At 42.5% G+C, this 22,877-nt stretch overlaps 1 protein-coding gene and 4 non-coding genes across 5 annotated transcripts; 2 read left to right on the forward strand and 3 right to left on the reverse strand.

Moving 5' to 3' along the window:
- Positions 1–780: 780 nt before the first annotated feature.
- Positions 781–854, forward strand: TRNAI-AAU (transfer RNA isoleucine (anticodon AAU)). Its single transcript has one exon. It is a non-coding gene; the product is annotated as a tRNA-Ile (tRNA).
- A 6,984-nt stretch (positions 855–7,838) lies between these two features.
- On the reverse strand, positions 7,839–7,910 carry TRNAD-GUC (transfer RNA aspartic acid (anticodon GUC)). The gene has a single exon. It is a non-coding gene; the product is annotated as a tRNA-Asp (tRNA).
- A 659-nt stretch (positions 7,911–8,569) lies between these two features.
- TRNAG-UCC (transfer RNA glycine (anticodon UCC)) lies at positions 8,570–8,641 on the reverse strand. Its single transcript has one exon. It is a non-coding gene; the product is annotated as a tRNA-Gly (tRNA).
- Positions 8,642–10,937: 2,296 nt separating this feature from the next.
- TRNAL-CAG (transfer RNA leucine (anticodon CAG)) lies at positions 10,938–11,020 on the forward strand. Its single transcript has one exon. It is a non-coding gene; the product is annotated as a tRNA-Leu (tRNA).
- Positions 11,021–18,081: 7,061 nt separating this feature from the next.
- Positions 18,082–21,520, reverse strand: LOC127563002 (heat shock 70 kDa protein 6-like). The gene has a single exon (XM_051999163.1). The coding sequence runs from the start codon at positions 21,253–21,255 to the stop codon at positions 19,324–19,326; it is 1,932 nt and encodes a 643-aa protein (XP_051855123.1). The 5' UTR covers positions 21,256–21,520; the 3' UTR covers positions 18,082–19,323.
- Positions 21,521–22,877: the final 1,357 nt, after the last annotated feature.

The raw sequence follows: 22,877 nt of genomic DNA on the forward strand, positions 1-22,877 counted from the left end.
CTCCTGACTTTCATTAGGGATTCTGGCTGCTCCTTGAAAGACTTTTTAGGGTCCCTGCCCCACCCACCCTCAGCCCCACGGCAGATTGAGAACCTGTGAAACAGGGAGCCAGATTCTGTTTGCCGGGAGACAGTGCCACCTGCTGGTCACTTTCCCCCCAGCAGCCGCGACTTGGCTCTAGCAGAGGCGAGCAATTGCTTTGCCAATCATTTTCTCAGTCTAAGAAAGTCTCCTCCCCTAAACCATCGCTCAAACAATTAAAAGTTATATAATCAGAGGCGAACACTTCTCTAAGTTTTCTCATCTGCAAAATGGAGCAGTCAGACTCAAATGGGTCTGTCACTTAGGTTTTTTTAGCCAATTTTGATGGTCTGTGACTGTTTCTGGAGTAGCTGCTGCGCTGAAGTAGGAGCGCTACGGGCTTGACAGCTGCTGAGCCCTACGAGTCAGTATTTGACGATGCATTGGACGGAGGGAAAGAGAGGAAGAAATCTGGCCTTGACTCCGCTCTGCGCATGCTCCTTGCCTTCAGAAAGCTCGCGGACTAATGTATGACTGAAATTAATCCAATTGAAACTGAAGTTGTTTGTCAAAAGAAAGGAGCTTAGTGCTAATATATATGGACTGGGTCAGAGACCCTGAGCACCGAAAAGAATCAAGTTCCATGGAGGAATGACCCTTGTCTTCCTTCTGGTGGGTGTAGAAAAGTTGTAAATTAGTTTGCAGTGTTCATTTAAAGTACTTTTATTTATTTTTTTTTAAAGTTCAGCTTCGCGGCGTGGCCGGTTAGCTCAGTTGGTTAGAGCGTGGTGCTAATAACGCCAAGGTCGCGGGTTCGATCCCCGTACGGGCCAGCTCTTTTTTCCTCCGCCCACCTTTGTTTCTTTTAAGAAAGAAAGAAAAACAATTAGGAAAAAAGAGAACTTGACTTAGAATCCCAGCTGCTACACTATTTGGATTTATCATTTCGTCTTCTCTGGTCTTGTAGTGACAGCTGGAAAATGAAGGTTCTAATGTTTCAGATGAAATAGTTTTCTAATAAAACTTAAACATTTAAAAGAACTTAATAAAAGAACTTAAACAATATTTTGCAAGGTTGAATGTTGAAAACTCTCTTTGCATGTATTTTGAAAACCAAAAGCTATTTTTTAAAGTTGTCTGTTTGTGTCTTTTGCTCACTAGGGAATGACTTTTAGTCTTATAAATTGCAACCAATTCCTTATATATCTTTAATAGAAGAACTTTTCCCAAGAAATTTATTGAAATATTTTCCTCACTTATCCATTTCTAATTTTTATTATATTCAATTTGTTAGTACAAAAACTTTTCAATTTTATATCACTAAAATTATCCATTTTCTTTTCTGTGATTCTTTCTACTACTTGTTTATAGTTATGAACTCTCCCCCTATCCACAGATCTAAAAGGTAGTTTTTTCTTGCTCTTCTGCTTTGCTTATGAGATCATTTTTTTTTTAATGCCTAAATAATGGATCTGTTTACAGAGTTTCACTGTCTTGGTATATAGACCGTGAATAACTGGAGCTACACAAAGCAGGACTAGAGACAGGTTTTAGAGACCAAGGAGTAGTTTAATTAATCACTTTCAGAGTGAGGAATACAGTTTGCAAACTGGAAACTCTTCTAGGCAGTAGAGGTTGAAGGAAAGATAGAAATTTTATACATAAATCTTAAGTGGGAAGGGAAGGGGAAAGGTGGATTACAATACAATCATTTTCAGGGCCTTAGTGGTTTCCCATGAGAAGCTAATGTATGTAGGATGATATGAGTGTTTTCTAGTCCTGTGGGAACATTTATTAAATGATTGTTTCAAATCATGGGGGTTATGACTAGGTGGGGGACAGGAATAGAGTTCTGTGTTGGGAGTAGATTTTATCATCTTTGATTTACTTCATTTAACATACAGAGAAGAATGATTGCCAAGAATTGATTTATCAATTCAAACTCCATTGTAAGACATAAATCTTGATATATAATTTTTTTTTCTTAATTCCCTCATTTCCATCAAAAGGACAATCCTAAAAATTGACAAGGAACATTCATTTGAGACACCATTTTGATTTTACATAAAAATAAGTGACTTACAAAGTGAATGCTAAGGTAGATGGCAAGGCAAATAAAGAAGAGAAACATCAGACCAGGGAGCTCAGAGTAGAAAATGCTGCCAAAGTTTTCAAGCAATCAGAAGAATAGATCAAAGGAAGGTAAGGGGGAGACATTCTTCAGAATGTTCTGACCTCTATTCTATAAATCTTCCACTTGCTTGTTTAGAGTACTGTCTTCCTCTATTTGAGAGGTGGCTGACATAGAAACAACATCCCTCTCTGATGATGGTGCAGGACACTCATCTCAGTCATTATACATATTTGGAGGTTGGTGACAAGCTCATATGTTCCAGGCTCATAACTAGTTCTGCTGAGAGGTTCCCAACAGATGGGTACGATGGCTGCGGGACCAGTCAGGGATTGGACAGATGCCAACAGGGCTACAATGGGCAGGAAAGCAAGCTTCTATTGCCGATGGAAGGATGACTTTAACTCTGGAAAAATTTCAGCAGAATGATTCCCTAGAAATAGGGACAATTTGGGACAATGTAGATAAAAGCACAGGGGGCCTTCCCAGAAAAGAGGGAGGCTGTGATATAGTGTGGAGCCACTTAAAAAGAAATACAGTATTAAAATGGAAGGAAGAAAACTGCTACTTCCATAAACATTGAGATTGGTACTAAGGGAACACTTGCAAGGAAAAAAAAAAAAGGCTTAGTATACAAGGGGAGTAAATACAATCCTTAGGCCATGTCAGGTTTCTTGGGTGGATGGTCTGTGTCTATTATCTTCTACCTCTCATCCTGAAGTCTAAACTTTCTACCTCAGATATCAGATGCTTCTGATTCCATTTGTTTTCAACAGCGGGTTCCATAATCCAGATAGACAATACTTCCCTTTTAAGATGTGAGAGGTGGATCCAGGGCTCCACTCCCCAGAGTTTGGCCGCAGTAGTGGTGGTGAGCAAGACTACAAAGTGACCTCTCCATTCTAGCTCCAAGGACATTAAATTTCTAGTAGACTCAATCACTTGGTTGGTAATCCAACCTGAACCCCAATTGACATTCCTAAAGAATGGAACTGAGAGAAGTTGGTAAGTTTCTGATATTTTTTGAGCCAATCTGATACAGTATTGTAGTAGGGAACTTTTAGCTGCTTATGCTTACCATGGATACAGTAGTTTGGTGTGTCCTGTTACTATCTCATAGGGACTGAACTTATGGGAACCAAATGGTCTAGACGCAGGAGTCCTCAACCTTTTTAAATAGGGGGCCAGTTCATGTCCCTCAGACTGTTGGAGGGCCAGACTATAGTAAAAACGAAAACTTGTTTTGTGGGCCTTTAAATAAAAAAACTTCATAGCCCTGGATAAGAGGGATAATCATCCTCAGCTGCCACATCTGGCCCGCGGGCCATAGTTTGAGGACCCCTGGACCGTTTAGCGGGGTTAAAGGAAAACCTTTGAGTCAGGGAATATCTAGCTCTTCAGAAAATTTTACAAGGGAGGTTTTTAAGTATCTGATCAACTCTTTCAATCATCCTTGATGACTGGGGGCGATGGGCACAATGGAGGTGCTATGTGATTGGCCAGGATGAGAGCAGCTTAGCTAATGAAGTTCCTGTGAAATGGTACCTCTATCCCTAGGAACTTCCCATAATGTAATGATTTTTTTCAAAGAGGATTTTGCTATCCCAGAAGCCGTGGCAGTATGGCACACCATATATCACCAGGAAAACATACAGACCAGAGCATATTTATAACTGTGGGCAGGTGGCAATTGAATGAAGTCAATCTGCCGGGTTTCAAACCGGGCATCTGAAAAAGGAAACTGCCCACAAGTTGGCTTCAGAGTCTTGGATGCATTATGCTTGGGGCAAGTGGAACACAGGTCATAACAGCAGCCCTGTGAAAAGTCCCCCACCAACATTCACTTCCACCAATTAGTTCCACCAACTTATCAAGTTCTCAATGGCTGAAAGTTGTTCCATGATGGGAAGGAATAAGTGTAATGTTTAGGCTAGCTTTCTGGAGGGCCTTGGGACCAGTCTTGGTCTCAGCAGAATAATCACCATGAGAATAGTCATGAATAAAGTCCAAAGTCTTTTTTGTCTCCTTCAGTCTTCCAGTCTAAACCAGTCTGCTCCATAGTCTCAGTCAATCTAGCTCACAGTCTGACTGTCTGACCCAGTCTCTTCCAGCAGTCTGCCAGTCTGCCAGTTTGATCTTAGTTCAGGAGGCAGGAGAGTCTCGAGGATGTTCAGGGATAGAATGTCTATTTGACAGTCCTTCTTAGCCCTTATATATCTTATTGTAATTACATTATTATAGCATACTGATTATGAGAACCATTAGATTAGAGAACCATTACATCACTATATATATTAACTAGAGAACCATTATCTTATGAATTCCACTGAGTTAACACCTTGTTTCAAGTATACTTCTCCAGAGTTTCAGACCTCTACAAATAAGCTCTTAGGGAGTATAAGTCTATTTGAGCCAAACCCATAGTCCCATATTCTTATCTAGTTTACATCCCTCCTTTTGAGAGTTTTTCTTGCGTTGTGAAAAGCATTCTCTTCTGGACTGTAGCTAAATCTTCTTTTGTTAGACAAAGGGGTTTTAATGACTTTGCTATTCTCAGCAATATAATGATCCAAGATTACCCTAAAGGACTTGTGATGAAAAATGCTATCTATACCCAGAGAAAAAATTGATTGTATCTGAATATAGATTGAAGTATTCTTTTTGAAAACTTTATTTTTCTTAAAATTTTTGGAGGGAGGATCAGAATGCCATGGAGATTTATGTTTTCTTTCACAACATAACTTTTATGGAAATGTTTTGCATTATTTCACATGTGTCTTCTCAATGAGAGGAAAAACTCTCATTTGGAACTCAAAGTTTTAAAAACAAATGTAAAAAAATTGTTTTAGGTATAACTGGGAAAATCATATCTTCTATGTATATCCATAGAGAGAGAGACTATATATCTAGATAGATATAGATATAGACTAAAGGGCTTAGGCAGGCCTTCAGGGGGGACATGCTAAGGCTATATCTATGAGGCACAGTGAAAGTTCTCTAGGGACTTCTGTTATAAGAGCTGTGTTCCCTTCTTTCTGGAATGGGAGAGAATAATTGGAGAGGCCTAAAGTCAGTGGTGTTGGAGGCCAGACTTCAAAGAATCAAAGGAATTTTGAACTTCCAGGAAAAAGTCAGAGGCTCAGATACAGAATCCTTTAGTAGTTCATAAAGTGGGCAAGCAATACCTGAAAAGTCAAGGATGCAGAGGCAAAAATCCTCTAGTACATTATATACAATCTCTGTGAAGTGTGGAAGAGAGAATAGAGACACACATATAAATGTGGTACAGAGTCATACAGGTTGGGAAGCCCAGGTGCCAGAGGTGATTCGTGACTCTGTGGAGGAGGCCTTAATGTGCTTTAGGGAATTGTCTTTTGCTTTATAAAATCACTCCTCTGGTCTGGTCCTTATGCGGAACAAAACCACATCTTTGCTATTCTTGGACAACTGAAACAGTGTCAGGTTCTTTTAGCACACAGTCACTTTTGGCAGAATACTGAGAAAGTGTTACTTTTTTTTTTTTTTTTTTTTTTTTTAGCAAAAATAGATTAGCATAGATCCCAGAAAAATAAGAACAGCTTTAAAGCCCATTTTCAGTCTTCCACTTTATCTTCTCTTAAACTGTAGGAGACATTAAAAAGCAATATGGACACTTGGAGTGGTTTTCTCTCTTGGGTTGTAGATGGAATTAAAAGGTCAATAAACTCAAGCAATTCTTTAAATTGCAAAAAATCCTGCTGTCTTCTAGCTTCCTAAAGCTACAGGGGTCTCTTCCAATTAAATAGCTCTTAAAATCTGCTGTAAAACCTACCTCAGCTGTCCCCAGCTCTTGTGATTTGTATTTAATAAGCAGCTTCTCCCACTGTCTTGTGTATTCTGCCTCCAGCTTCTTCTAACTCCTCAATGCAGCTTTTTCTCATCTTTCTTTCAGTTACCAGTGGTTTCGAATTAGGGCCTCCTGTTTAGCGACTTAATTCTATCTTATAGTTTAAAGCTCTGTGCTATTGTGTATCTTTCAGCATGACCTTAATAATGCTTAAATAGGTGTCTGATTTATGATTTCTTCTTTAGGAGCTTCAAAAGTCTTAAAAAACATATGTAGGTAAGCTGACGGATAAAAATTCTTTGTAGTCACCCCTACCCTAAGTCACAGCTTTAGTGTTTGAGTGATACTGTTCTGTCTAATTCTTTCAGAATAGTGTGTTTCTCTCTAAGCACGTTTAAAAATCTGATGGTTGTGTTTCAAGCTGGTTTTATCAATATTCCACTCATAAAATTCTTTTTCTACACCTTTCAGCAGTTAAAATGTCCACATTATTGGGACTTTAGATGAGGGGCTCTGGAAAAATCATCCTACTAGGACAGACAATGACTGTAGGGAATGGACTACATTCATTCGATTCATTTCTGTGTCCCCTTTGCAAGGGCTTTAAAATTTATTAACAAATTGTCTTTCTTTGGACCAAAGTTCCTTCTTCTTCTTCTTCCCTTTCTCCTTCCCTTTCCCCTTGCCCTTCCCTCTCATAGTCTTCTTTCCCCTTCCGTTCTTCTTTTCCTCCTCCCTCACCCTAGTTAAACACCACCATCGGGATACAGCCAAAGGGAGAGATCTACATTCTGGTATGCCTTTGGAGAAGATGAGCATGATCCGACTGGATGCTCTCACAAAAAGAAAGCCGTTTAGAGTGCTGGGCATAAACTGAGCCCTAAAAATCATCAACCGGAAAAGAAACCGATCTCTCTAGTCTTCCAAATCAGTGAGCATGGCTTCATTGTCATTTGTGGGGCTATGCTATCTGGTCTCCTAGGACTCACACAGAAGTGACAGTGAAGCGTAAGAATACGAAGCTCACATTTTACAAAGAGTTTTAAGAAAAACACTGTGACTGCCTTGGAAATTAAGCGACAACTACGACCCTTATCTGTGCTACATCTCAGGGAAGTTCATTAACTTACTGAACGTCACACTGGTAGTTGGCATTAGAGGTGTAGAAGACAAACAAACCATCCCTGCTTTCTTCAAGACGTTTACAATCTATAGGTGGTAACAAGCAAAACAACTATATGCAAATAAAATATGTACAGAACACAAAGAAGGAACAAGCATCAAGGAAGACCAGAAAAGACTTGTAGCAGAAGGTGGAATTTCGTCGGATTTTAGCAAAGGAAACCAGAGTGGAGATGAAGAAGAAAAGAATTTCAGGTATGAAGTACAGTCAGTAAAAATGCAAAACATATATATAAATATATAAGTAGAGAAAGAAAGGAAGGAAGGAAGGAAGGAAGGAAGGAAAGAAGGAAGGAGGAAGGAAGGAAGGAAGGAAGGAAGGAAGAAGAAGGAAGGAGGAAGGAAGGAAGGAAGAAGGAAGGAAGGAAGGAAGGAAGGAAGGAAGGAAGGAAGGAAGGAAGGAAGGAAGGAAGGAAGGAAGGAAGGAGGGAGATGTAAAGATAATGGAAAATTGTAGGGGGCAGATCATGAAGGTCTTTGTGAGTAAACAGGAACTGCTATCAAATTTATAAGCTTGTCCAAATTTTAGTTGCCCAGAAAAGGGCAGGAAGAGGTATCGTTCCCAGTTACCGTGAAAGCTAATGACGTTTTTAGGTTGCTTGAGAAGACCATAAAAAAAAAACATTTTTCTTAACAGGTGGGGAGGTATTGAAGAGATAGAAAAAAAGCGAAGTCAGCCTCCCCGTCGGGGAATCGAACCCCGGTCTCCCGCGTGACAGGCGGGGATACTCACCACTATACTAACGAGGAGCACCTGTGGGCGTCATCTTCCTGCGAAAAGTTGGAGAATTGGCAAGCGCTTGTAGTTTCATGGATATTTGCTGATTTTGTCTAGAATTTATATTTATTTTCCTAAATCTAATAGAAGCTCTAAGACAAAGTTTCCACCAAGAGAGAACAGACATGAATCCAAAAACGATAGCCTCCATCTATTCCCTGGTGATTCTCACAGATCCCTAAAAAGGAAAAGGGATGAAGGAAGGGCGAGGGAGGAGGAAAAGAAGAACGGAAGGGGAAAGAAGACTATGAGAGGGAAGGGCAAGGGGAAAGGGAAGGAGAAAGGGAAGAAGAAGAAGAAGGAACTTTGGTCCAAAGAAAGACAATTTGTTAATAAATTTTAAAGCCCTTGCAAAGGGGACACAGAAATGAATCGAGGATGGATGAGGAAGATCCCTTTCCGTCTCCCTCTCCTTCCTTCTCCTTCATCTTTCCTTCTCTCTTCTTCTCTCTTCCCTTCCCTTCCCCCATCTTCCCGTCCCCCTCCTCTCTTCTGCCTCTCCCACTCTTTTCTCTTTTTTCCCGTCTATCTCTTCTTCTTTTAAAAGGCGATTTTAAAAAATAAGTCCCGTTTTAGATGAAGAAAAGTAAAACTGAATTTTCTTTTAAATTTTAAAATGAGAAAAGAAGGCTGCGTTGGCCGGGAATCGAACCCGGGTCAACTGCTTGGAAGGCAGCTATGCTCACCACTATACCACCAACGCCGCTGAGAATTTGTTGCCGAATAAGCTCGGATGAGATCGACGCGGGACTCGCCAGACATTGAATATTTATTTTCCTAAATCTAATTCTCTGGATCTCATAGGACCCCAGGATCCGGATCCTGCTCCTCGCTTGTCTGTCCCCACAGTCTTTAACAACCACCTTCCCGGCGCTCCCCACTGGGAAGATGGCAGCAAATGCGATGCTTAGACACTATGTGCCCTGTAGGCCCTGTACTGGCAGCAAGTGTAATGCTTAGGCGCCTACTATATGCCTCGCAGGGACAGAACCGGAACAGGCCTTGCTCTCGGGGAGCTTCCTCTGTATCCCTGCCTCTGCAGCAGGGGCTCTGGGATGAGCCAGAACGCTGGATAATCTGAGGAAAGAGAGCAAGAGTGGAGGAAGAGGACAGAAGGCCGAGAGCTTTTTGGAAACTGAAGGGAGACTTCGGTGAACAGCAAGTAAGCTAATGGGGCTTGAAGAGAGATAAGCAGTTTCAGTTCAGCCAGAGGAGCTCCACCGAAGTCCGGCCCGAAGTGCCAGCGCCAATGTGTTCTATCCTGGGGCAAGAGGGAGCCGCTGAAGATCCAAGCGCAGGGCAGTGGCACGTATGGTCAGAGACTGCTAAGAGGCGGGATGGGGGGTGGGGGCACCCTTCCAGCTGATCGGACCCACACAGCTCTGAGGTGGCCTAGATCCTCTACTTTCTTCTCTGTAGTTTTCCAAAGGAGGCGAAGATCATTTTCTCCCGGAGCAATCCTAGAAGGCATCTTGGAAGGAGCAGCATTTGAGCCAAGCCATGGACAGGTTAGATGGGGAAAAAATATCGGAGAAAAGGAGAAATCTGTGCAAAGCCACAATACTGCGTCCTAGCACGCCAGCCCTGGGAGGAACTGGGAGGCCCGCGAACCAGAACCCGGCCCTTTCTCTTGGCGGAGAAAAGAGTCCCTTAGAAGGGAGGCGTACACGTGGGCGAGAGCAATTGGATGGGACCTAGGTGTTAGGCTAGAGGGAGGAAGAGGAGGGAGAGAAGAGAGGGACAGGGAAGAAAAAGGAGAAGAGGAGGAGAAGGAGAAAAAAGTTCCCTCTTATTTTCCTTCTTTCTTCCTGCTCCTCCTCCTCCACCTCTTCCCCCTCCGCTTCTTCTCTTTTCTCTGGATCTCTGTGTATCTTCCTCCCTGGGACCTAGGTGTTGGGCTAGACGGAGGGAGAAGAGGGAGAGAAGAGAGGGACAGGGAAGGAAAAGGAGGAGGAGGAGTCGCCACACGGTTCCTTCCTTCTATTTTCCTTCTTTCTTCCTGCTCCTCCTCTTCCACCTCTTCCCCCTCCGCTTCTTCTCTTTTCTCTGGATCTCTGTGTATCTTCCTCCCTGGGACCTAAGTGTTAGGCTAGAGGGAGGGAGAAGAGAGAGAGAAGAGAGGGACAGGGAAGGAAAAGGAGGAGGAGGAGTCGCCACACGGTTCCTTCCATTTTCCTTTCTTCCTGTTCCTGCCCGCTTCTCTTTTCTCTGCATCTCTGTGTGTCTGTCTCCCTCCCTCTAGGTCCCACCCAATTGCTCTCGCCCAAGTGTACGCCCTCCCCTCTAAAGGACTCTTTTCTTGCCAAGAGAGGATCCGGCCAGGTTCTGGTTCGCGGGCCTCCCAGTTCCTCCCAGGGCTGGCGTGCTAGGACGCAGTATTGTGGCTTTGCACAGATTTCTCCTATTCTCCGATATTCTTTTCCCAGCATAACCTGTCCCGCGCGGGACTCAACTGCTGCCTAAGTACTGGGGAGCCATAGCGGAGCTCGTAGCTGCAGAGGCGCCCTTCTGCTAGCACGCCCCTTCTTCCCAGATCCGAGAGGGGCGGTGGAGATGCTGGAACCTCGGCCTTCTAGGTTGGTCGAGTTCTCCAAGACTCTTGTCAGTCTTGGCTCCTCGCCCCGCCCCAAGGCCGGGCCGCTGGGGCCCAGCCCTCTCCAATGGCCCTGGAAGAGGGAAGGGCGGTGGGAAAGGGCCACGTGGGTGCGGAGGGCGGAGGACTGCAGCGGCCGGGAGCGGCTAGAGCAAGTGGAGCCTGCCCGAGCTCTAGGGGTCGCTGGGCTCTCGCGCTCAGGTCTTTTTTAGCCGGAGTGGATCTGTTACCATAAATGACGGAAAGAGCCCAGAGGCCGCGCAGTCCCGGGGTTTCTCTCCTTGGTATTGAATGTGGGCAGATTTTTTTTAAGTTTCACACCAGACATTTACGGTAGTGAGAATGCTGACCTGCAGCTCGTTTGCACTAGTATCCTGTAGAGGAAGAAGGACGCGTTTTTCTCGTAGTCAGGATGGCCGAGCGGTCTAAGGCGCTGCGTTCAGGTCGCAGTCTCCCCTGGAGGCGTGGGTTCGAATCCCACTTCTGACAACTGCTTTTTTTTAAATTTCTCTCTCCTAACAGCTTTTCCGAAAAACTAGCAGACAGCGGCGCCAAGCGCCAGCAGGATCCAGTCTCTCCTTTCTAACTCTCCTTACGCTTTGGAAAGCACTTTAACTCATTACCTCCCATAGCGAAGTGTTGCAAAGATTCCCAGGGTCACCCAAGTACTTGGGATCTCCCGGCTCAGAATGGGGAGTCTCTGGGGTGTCCTTCGGGTCAGTGGGATTCTTACTGCGCTGTCTTAGAGAGCAGTCACTCGGGCAATAAGCATTTCTTGAGTACCTACTATGTGCTAGGCAGTGTGCTAGACTCTGGGAATCAATAGAATGGCCAAAGATAGGCCCCAACTCTCAAGGCGCTTACAACCTAAGGAGGAAAATAACATGCGAACCCCTGTGACAAACAAGATAGAGCAAGGATTCATTGAAGTGGGAGGGGGGGCCACTCAGTCATACCTTCTGTCTAAAAGCATTCTTTGCATTTGCTCTAGAGCTGACATTTATGTCTTTAATTTCTTTGCAATTAAAAAAAATAAAAATGTAACATCCCAATGAGGTGCTAGTTAGCGGCTGGCTAGAGGACGCTCAGGCAGGATCTTGGACCAGAATGGGGGTCCAGGGTGCTCAGTATTGCAACATGACAACATGGCAGGTCTAAAAGGTGCATCTGCTCCGGCCTCCCACGAGGGGATCCCTAATAGTGAATTAAGCAGATCCGTAAAACCTCATCTGAAAGTGCAAACGGCATTTTAGATGTGTAGCAGCAGCCCCATATTTTAAATTATCAGGAATATTTTCCCTTCTGTCTCATCCCTTCCACTCCATGGGGGGGGGGGGAGGAGGGAAAGGTAGAGGAGAAGGGGGGGGGGGGGAGGAACATAGAGAGAGAGAGAGACAGAGACAGACAGAATTAAGTGGATGAATGGATAAAAGAATAGATAAAAAAAAAAAACATTTATTCTCATTCTCCACCCTAAATCTGTCACCATTCTGTAATAGAGAGCATGTTTTGTCAAGTTGCTTTTTAAACTGTTGTTGTATAAGCTGTTCTCTTGGTTCTGCTCATTTTAATTAATTTTCATTTTTATATTATTGATGTTACACTATGAACTATCTTCTGGTTATGCTCCTTTCACTCTATCAGTCAATAAGTTGTTCCACATCTTTTAAAAATTATGTATTTTCTTATTTCTCACAACAAAATTCACATTCATATATCACTAATTATTCAGCCATTCTTCAATTGACAGGCATCCCCTTAATTTCCTTCCCCCCTTTTGTTCCCACAAAAAGAGTTGCTATAATTTTTGTTTTCAGGAAGAGGACCTTTTCCTCTTTCTTTGATCTCCTTTGAGCACAGGCCTAGAAGTGGAATAGCTGGGTCAAAGGGTAGACAGTGTTTAGTAACTTTAATGTATAATTCCAATTGCTTTCCAAAATGGAAACAGTGCATCAGTGTATTTGTTTTCCTATCCAGTCTTTGTCATATTCCTTTTTTAAATCACCTTTTACTTCTTAAGGGGTGGAATCTCCTTATAATTACTTGGATAATTTTTAAAATATGGTTATTGTTTATAATGTCTAGACTAGCTCCTTGGTGGGCCTCAGGATCAGTCAAAGTCAGGATAAATCAAAGTCCTTGGTCTTTAGGGGGAGAAGTGAAGGAGGCAGGCAAGCTGCCCCTTGGCTTGCCAAAGATGTATCCTGGATTCTGAAGTCTGGAGTCTCCAGCTTCTCTCCTTCCCCTCCTGCCACCAGGTGACTGACTTCTCTCCCCCGCCCTCCAATCATTGCCTACTATTATCTCAATATTCAGCAAGCACCAATGGTGAGGAAAGCCATCGCATCACCATCTCATCTAAATATGCATATAGAGCCATTATCTCACATCAAATAGATAATTAGTCTTAAGTGCTCCTTGTCTGATTCAAGCAAATATTTCTGGAGTTCCAGCCCTCTACAATTGTGAACCTATTGCTACTTTTTTTTTTTTTTTTGAGAAATATTTTTATCCTTAGGATCATTTCTCCATTGAAGAATGGTTCTTTTTTTTACACATTTGAATTAATTCTTAATGTAGCTTGGGAATGAGCCCTTTATTAGAAAATCATCTTGCAAAGATTTCCCCCCACTTAATGTATCCTTTTAATCCTTCTGTTTTGTTATGTGTCCAAATCAGTATTTTAAGCAATGGTAGGCCTCTTAACTAGAGATAATTTCATTCCAAAATTTCTTATCATTATTTCTCTTTAGATTCTGGATATTTTGGATCCTTAATATGAATTTTATTATTTTTTTTCTAATTCTATTGATCTGATAGAAGTTTAGTTGGTAGCACATTGAATAAGTAAATTTGTAGAGGGTCACAGTCAGTGGGGAAATTCTGGGTGAGGTATAAGACCCTTCAGCCCAGAGGGAACCTGCAACCAAGGCCTGGTTTGCCTCCTCATCTCCTCTAAGGACTCTTAACCTTCCTAGAAGTCAGGGGACAGTGACAGCCTTTGTTGAGATTGAAGCAGAGTGATACCAGGTGGCAAACTATGTACAATAGCCAGTTGTTTATGTGATCCCACATGGGCAGTGCAGTTTTTGTTACATTATAAAAAGAGGAAAGTCCTTGAAATAAACAGACTCCATTTTTCCACCATCCTCTGGAATCCTACCTCATCACTTCTCCACTAGGAAGATATATTTTAATCATCCTGTTTGGGGACTCTAGAAAGCAGGACACAACATAAATTGATTTAGGTACTAGTATCATTTTTATTATATTGGCTTGACCAACCCATCAACAATCAATATTTTTCCAGTTAATTAGATCTATTTTATTTCTGAACAGTTTGTAGTTGTATTTTTATAGTTCTATTGAGGATCCTGGAAAGAATTCGCAAGTGTTTTATATATTCTATAGTCATTTTATATGGAATTTGCCTTTTTTGAAAAATTTCTTCCCATTGATATATTATTGGTAGCTTGTAGAAATGTTCATGATGAATGGAGGAGGAGTTTAAGAATGTTTAAGAATTGAATTGGTTGATTAAGCTACATTAAGTGATCTTGACAGTCCTCTGGAGGCTCCCCTAGTTTTCTTTAAGGTTGGAGTTAAAGGACAAATTCAATATAACTATTTCTATTACCAACAGAAGATGAGAGTTTAAAGCCAAATTTTATAACAGTCAAGATAAAGATAACTTAATATTTAAATATTTGAATAGCACTGAATAAATTGTTGAATTGTACTTCTGATCTGGATAATAGATTTGGGTTTTTTAATTGACTTTCCAATTCACAAATATTTATTAAATGTACTATATTGTACTATGTTGGGTGTTAAGGCTGTAAAAACATTGAGCTTACCTCCTAATAAGGATAAACAAGAAGAACATATGAAAACTATAAAACATGAGTGTCAAATTTATGAATGAAAATATATACAAGGGAGTTAAATACAAGATAATCTGGGAGAGAGGGCACCAGCACTAGTATCAGGAAAGATCTCTATGACTTAGAGGTGAGGAAGAATTTCAGAGAAAATGCAGAAGATCATTGTAGATTTGTGCAGTGAAATGAGCAAAAGGAGGAAAAACATGAATGTAAAGGAATCCAAGTCTGGAAGGTAATCCCTGAGAAGGAGATTCAGCCCTACCTATCCAAGACTCAGAAAGGAAAGTTCTTGGCCCTGTCGAATGGTTCAGCATCAGAAATTGGTATGATTTTATTAGTGGAAATGGCATTAAAGAAGAAACATTAATGTTGCTTTTCTTCTCTTCTCTAAAGACCATGAGACCTTTGCACCTGATTTAGTTGAAACTTTCCATATGTGTTGTGATTAGAATGTGAGCTCCATGAGAAAAAAGGAACATTCTATTTTTCTATTTATATCATCAACAGTAAGTATTCTGTTTTGCACATAAGTGCTACATAAATGCTTTCGTCATTCATTCATTCATCACCTTCTTGGCAACTAATAGAGAGCTTTAAGAAACACTAGAATTGTTAAGTGATTTCTGTAGGATCAATTATCTGATATGGGTCACAAACTACACCAGACTCAAATAGAAACAATGGACACAGAACAGTGCATAAGTTTCCCTGCAGGCTACATGTGTACTTAGTTTTAAAAATTCGTATTTCTAGTATTTGTTGTATTTTTATTTAGTTAGTTTTATTTTATCTTTTAATCTAGTTTGAGCTGAAGTAAGTCAGTTCAAAAAGATGGGCACAAAATTTCTAGAAATTCTCTTTCAAAGCCTGTTTTACACTAAACTAGGCAATTCTAAATTGTGGGCATTTCTCTTAATTTTAGCAAGTAAAGTAGACATGAATAAAATATATCCAATTTTGTGAAAATAGTTTACAAATTATTTTTGTCATACAATCTGCTAAGTCTTTGAATCATGTCCAATTAAAGGTTATACCTCAAAGAGATCAAAGAAAGGATACATAAGGAATCCTATAGTAGCAAAAAACCTGGAATATAAGAGACTACTTATCTATTGATGAATAGCTGAAAAAAACTATGACAGAAATGTAATGAAATATTTTGGAAAAATTGAGGAAATGGGAGTTTTCAAGTAAACTGGGGAAACCACTATGAACTAATAATGAGCAAAATGAGAACTAGGAGAAAGCTTTTTAATAAAAATACTATAATGTGGAAATATGTTTAACAGAATCATTCATATATACGTATGTATATGGAATAGAGAGAGATAAGGTGAAGAACTTTTGGGAATGTATGCATTTTTTTCTGTATTTTATTTTCATTATTTCTGTGTTTCCCCTATGACCTGTATAATATGTGCAGGCTCGTATTTACTTGAGCCTTGGCCAGCTAGAAACATATTTACTTAACCTGAGCAGATGACATTTATTGGTATTTGACATTTATTGATATTTAATCTATTAGCTGGACCACTCTCTGCTTGATTAAGCCAGAAGGCCTGATTTTCTATTTCCTAGAAATCAGGAGATTTCCCTGAAACTTTCCATTCCAATTTCTCCAAATAGCAACAGCCAATTAGATGCCTCCCCTTCCCCTTCTCAATGCTCTCTTACTTGTAATGTAATTTCTTATATAAAAGCTGTGTATCTTTACTACTTCTTTAGCCTTCCTACCGAGAGGTTTTTCTTTCTTATCTGGCAATGGGATGGCTCAACCTCCAGAGGTTTTTAATAAACAACTTTTCTGCCTTCTACTGAGTGATCTCTGAGTAGTCATTTTGGGTAAGGTTCTTCTACATCCCACACACACACACACACACACACACACATAGAAACAATATCAGACTGCTTGCTGTTTAGGAAGAAGGGAGGGAAGAGAGGTAAGAGAAAAATTTGAATCTCAAAAATGTTACAAAAAATAAATGTTGAAAACTATTCACATGTAAATGAAAAAATTCTATTAAGCAAAAAAAAAAAATTATAAAGAAAAGCAACTTTCAAAGTTGATAGAAACCTGATCACTGCAATGATAAATTCACAATACCTGAGGCCTTAAAATCAAGAATGCTAACTTCCTCCTCCTCTTGCTGCTGCTAGAGAGGTGACAGACTAATAACTAAAGTCACAATGAGGCCTATGATTGATTCAGCAGTAACAAATTCTCACTTGGGTAGGGTAGCTGGCCTAGCATATGGACTGCACACATTCAAAGTGTGGGATAATTTGATTGACTCTGCCCCCACCTTCCCATGAGCAAAATACATGTTTCAACTATTTTTTTCTTATGAGGATTAACTGACTTCTCAAGAGTTCATAAGGATTTCTCCCTTCTTTGGGCTACTGTCAAAGCCAAGAGACATACCTGTGCCACCCAAGGGATATTTAAAATGATCAATTCTTTCTGAGACTAATGACACTAAGTGACCTTTAGTCCACATTCACAGTTCTATAGTTTACTAACTATATGGTCTGAGGCCTGTCACAGTTCTTTTGTGTTCAGTTTTTCACCTATGAAAATAGAGTTAAAGTTTATCATATATGTTTCTTTCAATTTCTAAATTCTATTTTGTTGGATTTTATATTTATAATTTTAATTTTATTTTTATTTATTAATTTGTTATTTTTTCATACTATAGTTTCCTGAGAAAAAGAACTAAGAGAGAAAGTAATAGATGTTACCTGGAGAACATATGTGGAGTCTTAAGTTAAACACTACTTTTAGTCTAGTTCTAAACATAAATGTTAAAGACAAAACAGGCCAGGTCTGGAAACAGTTCAAGTTCAAGGAGGGAGGCAATTGCTGAGCATTTTTAAAATCTTAGAATAAGATCCCAACTTACTACACTGACCTGACTCCTCCAAGGCCAGAGAGGCGACATCATTTTCTCTTAGCTGCAAGAATGAAATCACCTCAACTTTTTTCCATTCAGAAAGGTATGAGATGTGGTATATTAAGAAGTGAGTGACTTTGTGTCACCAATAGTGTCCTACACAATAAAATAATTTGCAAGTATTTTAAAAATTATTTTAGGAAAGGATGATTAGAGATAATGCATTCAACAGTACAATAAAATTAAACTACCAAAAATACCTCAGGAAGGTTTTAATGGAATTACATGATTACATGATTTAATAGAATTATATGAGAATAGTAGCTCATAAAAGAATTTATGGCATTTTTCAGATTTTTCATGTTAGTTACTTTGTGAAGAAAATATTGTATTGCTCTCCTTGAATGCCATGGTTGAAGATAATTTTTAATAGAATTTAATAGAATTTTTTGGTTACAAAAAAAAAAAGAAGTAAGCCCTCCCCTCATTTCAAAATTTGAGGGAATATAGGTGTGAATAGCTCATGAGTGAGACTTGATGTGTTCACTGTTTTTGCTGAACTGTTACCATTCTCCTGCCTCCCCTCACCCCCTTTTTAAAATCCATAGCTCACAAGTTAAGAGAATGACATATTTGAAAATGGAAATAATATAAAACAAAAAGTTACCAATAATAATGGAGATTTAAATCATGATTTTTTAAAAACTACATTTCTATCCTTGCTCTAATGCTACTTAAAGGTCCGGTCTATTTATTTGCAGAGACAAATTAGTAATTACTTTTCATAGTTTATTGAAATATTTTTTCTCATAAATTATTGAAACAGATTTAAATAAGAAAACATACATATTGACAGCACTTAGACAAAGACTGAAATAAACAACCTTTTATTTCCCCTGTTGAGAAGGGAAGAGTTGGAAGAAAAAGCCAAAAAATTACCAATCATACATTTTTCCTTTAATTACTGAATTCCATTTTGTTGGATTTTATATTTATAACTTTAAATTTTATTTTTAGTGGATTTTATTTTTTATTTGTTATTTTTTCATAGTATAGTTTCCTGAGAAAAAGAACTAAGAGAGAAATTAACAGATGTTACCTGGAGAATGTGTGTGGAGTCTTTCTTAACTTACACACTTCTTTTAGTCTAGTTCTGAACATAGATGTAAGCCCAGAACAAGATAAAACAACACAGGTCTGGAAACAATTCAAGTTCAAGGGGGGAGACAATTGCTGAGCATACACTATCTTGCACTTAGAAAGCATAACATGCCAACTCATTAGACTGATCTGCCCACTCCAAGGCTAGAGAGGTTACACCATTTTCTCTTGGCCCCAAGAATGAAATCACCTCTGACTTTTTTTTCCCCACTTAGAAAGGTATGGGATGTGGTATATTAAAAAGGGAGTGGGCCCTGCCCTCATTTCAAAGTTTGGTGGAATGTAGGTGTGAATAGCTCATTACTGAGACTTGATGAGTTCATGTGTTTTGCTAAACTGTTACCATTCTCCGCCCCTTAAAAAAAAAATCCATAGCTCATTAGTTAAAAGAATGACCTATTTGGAAATGGAAATGATATAAAACAAAAAATTACCAATAATAATGGATTTTTAAATAATGTTTTTTAAACTAGGTTTCTATCCTTGGTCTAATGATACTTAATTGACAGCAGAGACAAATTAGTAATTATTTTTCATAGTTTATTGAATATTCTAAATAAATAATACAAAAAAATTTTCTCATAAATTATTAAAAACAGATAAATAAGAAAAGATACATGTTAACAGCAGATAGACAAAGACTGAAATAAACAATCTTTTGTTTCCCCTGTTGAGAAGGGAAGACTTGGAAGAAAAAGTCACCGATCCCCAGGAAGTGCAGCTGCTCAGAACAAAGCTCTCCAGAGATAGCAGTCAGGAAAAGAACAAAATCCTGAGGCTTGCTCTGGAAACTCGAGCAGCACGTGCACCTGTTGTTCATTAGCTCACAATTTCCTTGAGAACCAAAGTCCCTCATCTAATCCACCTCTTCGATGGTGGGTCCAGAGGTGGGATGGGAACGGCGGGCCTGGGCCCCACAGCTGTTCCCTCCCTGAGAACCAGGGGCCTGGTAGAGCCGGGCAATGATGGGCTGACACAGCCCCTCCAGTTCCTTCTTCTGGTGCTCAAACTCCTCCTTGTCCGCCAGCTGGTTGGCTTCCAACCAGGAAAGCACTTGCTCGCACTTGTCCAGCACCTTCCTCTTGTCTTCCTCCGGGACCTTGTCGCGAAGGCCGGCCTCTTGCATGCTACTCTTGACCTGGAAGGCATAAGACTCCAGCGAGTTCTTGGCAGTCACCCTTTCCCGCTGAGCCTCATCTTCGGCCTTGTACTTCTCCGCCTCCTGCACCATCCTCTCCACCTGCTCCTTGCTCAGCCGGCCCTTGTCGTTGGTGATGGTGATCTTGTTGGCCTTGCCCGTGCTTTTGTCCGTGGCTGAGACGCTCAAGATGCCATTGGCGTCGATGTCGAAGGTGACCTCGACCTGGGGGACCCCACGAGGCGCGGGAGGGATGCCCGACAGCTCAAAGCGACCCAGCAGGTTGTTGTCCCGGGTCATGGCTCGCTCCCCTTCGTACACCTGGATCAGGACTCCCGGCTGGTTGTCCGAGTAGGTGGTGAAGGTCTGCGTCTGCTTGCTGGGGATGGTGGAATTCCTCTGGATCAGCGTTGTCATCACCCCTCCCGCCGTCTCGAGACCCAGGGACAGCGGGGTCACGTCGAGAAGCAGGAGATCCTGTACCTTTTCCGACTTATCTCCCATCAACACGGCTGCCTGCACGGCCGCCCCGTAAGCCACGGCTTCATCGGGGTTGATGCTCTTGTTCAGCTCCTTGCCATTGAAGAAGTCCTGGAGCAGCTTCTGCACCTTAGGGATGCGGGTGGAGCCCCCGACCAACACGATGTCCTGGATCTGGCTCTTGTCCATCCTGGCATCCCGAAGGGCCTTCTCCACCGGCTCCAGGGTCCCCCTGAAGAGGTCTGAGCACAGCTCCTCGAAGCGAGCCCGGGTGATCGTGGTGTAAAAGTCCGTGCCCTCGTACAAGGAATCGATCTCCAGGTTAGCCTGGGTGCTGGAGGACAGGGTGCGCTTGGCCCTTTCGCAAGCTGTGCGCAACCTCCTCAGGGCGCGCTTGTTCTGGCTCAGATCCTTCCTGTATTTGCGCTTAAACTCTTCCACGAAGTGGTTCACCAGGCGATTGTCAAAGTCCTCCCCGCCCAGGTGGGTGTCCCCGGCTGTGGCTTTCACCTCGAAGATGCCGTTGTCGATGGTGAGGACGGACACATCAAAGGTGCCCCCACCCAGGTCGAAGATGAGCACGTTTCTTTCTCCTGCGCCCGCCCTGTCCAGCCCGTAGGCGATGGCTGCCGCCGTGGGCTCATTGATGATCCTCAGCACGTTGAGGCCGGCTATGGCCCCGGCATCCTTGGTGGCCTGGCGCTGGGAGTCGTTGAAGTACGCTGGCACCGTGATGACCGCGTTGCTGACCGGGTGGCCCAGGTAGGCCTCGGCAGTCTCCTTCATCTTGCTCAGCACCATGGAGGAGATCTCCTCGGGGCAGAAGGACTTGCTCTCCCCCTTGTAGGACACCCGCACCTTGGGCTTCCCGGCCTCACTCACCACCTGGAAGGGCCAGTGCTTCATATCGGACTGCACCACCTCATCGGAGAACTTGCGCCCGATCAGCCGCTTGGCGTCAAACACCGTATTCTGCGGGTTCATGGCCACCTGGTTTTTCGCGGCGTCCCCGATCAGCCTCTCGGTGTCCGTAAAGGCCACGTAGCTGGGGGTGGTCCGGTTGCCCTGGTCGTTGGCGATGATCTCCACCTTGCCGTGCTGGAAGACGCCCACACAGGAGTAGGTGGTGCCCAGGTCAATGCCGATGGCCGTTCCCTTGGGAGCAGACATGATCGCTGTAGGACCCCTTCCCTTGCTCTTTCCTGGAAGTGCAGACGAGAAGCGGCTTCCGAGGTCTCCCGAGAAAGGTCGCTGGCTGACGTTCGGATGCTCTTGGTCTCTCTGGAGGAAGGACGCGGACCGGTCGTGTGCCTGTCTGCTGGGGGAACTCGCGCTGCCTGTGGAGGCTCAGCTGGGATATGCCCTGCCAGCTCCAGTCCAGCCTATTTATGCAGCTGCCCCAGCCCCGCCTCCTCCCTCCTCCTCTGCCACAGAACCTTCGGGTGCCTTCTTGAACAGGCGAGAGCTGGCACCCGCCCTTGGAGACATTCCGCCCCCTCCGCCTGCTCTGACCAATCAGGACGGAGAACCCGCCTTCTCTGGCAAATTCTCCGCGGTTCTGGCTGGAGCTAGTATTCCGGAGCAAGTGGGCGGAGGGGACATCACTAGAAAGTGATGTCATAGCAGTGAGATCTGTGCCTAGCACTTCAGGAAAGTTCGCCATTGTTCCCTAATGAGGGCATTAGGCAGGGGTGTTTCCTTGTAGGAGTGGTTCTAAGGAACGTCTTAATGACCTTCCCAAAGCTTTCACCCCTGCCCCAAGATACGCATCGGCTCCTGAAATGAAGTGCTCTGGCAGCCCTCTTTAGGAAGGAACGGGGAAAACTGTAGAGGAGGATGGGGAAAGAGGCGGGCAAAAAAGGATAGAAAGTGAAGATGAAAGAGAGAAGTGGGAGGGGGAGCAAAAAAGGAGAGTGGGGAGTAAGGATGAATGGGAAGTTAAGATTAGAGATACAAGAGAGAGGATGTGGGGAAAGCAAAACAGAGTGGGATGTGAAAAATCGGGCTGAAAGATGTAGGAGGTGGGAGGGGGGCAAAAGGGGAATGTGGGAAGTGAGGATGGGGTGCGGAAGACAAGAGGAAGGAGGCGAAAAGGCAAAAAGGTGGGAAGGCAGGAGTGTAGAAAGAATGGGTAGGAGTGGGATGTTTGTCACCTAGGAAACCAGAGTAGGATGCCCAGGAAATATTTGGAGTAGTGAAGCTGCGTATTTCTTCCGGAAACTTATTTTAGAATTTTTTTCTTATGGAAAAGTAACCTAGTTTCTTAAAGCCTGTTTTTTTTTTTAAACGATTGGTGAGACAGTTTCACCTGAGAAGCGCGTAGAGACACACACCGTGCCGAGCAGTCGAAGGCGCTGCGTTCAGGTCGCAGTCTACCCTGTAGGCGAGTTTGGAAGCCCTCTTCTGACAATTACTATTTCAATGTCTCTTTCCTAACAGCTTTCCACCAAAACTAGTTGAGTGCAGCTGTCAAACGCCAACAGGACGCCGCCTCAATCCTTAGTTGCCACTTTCGCTCTGGGAAGCGCTTTAACTCATCACACTCTTATTGGGAAATCCTGCAAGGATCCCCAAAGTGCCCTAAGTAGTTACGGAGCTCCCAGCTCACAATGGGGCGTCTCTAGGATGCCGTCCCTGTGGGCGGGATTATTACTGAGCTCTCAAGAGATCTGCCACTAGGGCAATAAGTCTTTATTAAGTTCCTACTATGTTTTAGGCAACGTGCTGAACTCCGGGAATACATGGAATGGAGAAAGATAGGTTCTGCCCTCAAGGAGTTTAAAGTCTAAACA

Source organism: Antechinus flavipes, chromosome 4 (assembly GCF_016432865.1).
Source record: "Antechinus flavipes isolate AdamAnt ecotype Samford, QLD, Australia chromosome 4, AdamAnt_v2, whole genome shotgun sequence".
Taxonomy (NCBI): domain Eukaryota; kingdom Metazoa; phylum Chordata; class Mammalia; order Dasyuromorphia; family Dasyuridae; genus Antechinus; species Antechinus flavipes.

What these genes read in the sequence shown, in the direction of transcription:
- LOC127563002 (XM_051999163.1), bottom strand. Translation starts at nt 21,255, where the DNA reads ATGTCTGCTCCCAAGGGAACGGCCATCGGCATTGACCTGGGCACCACC.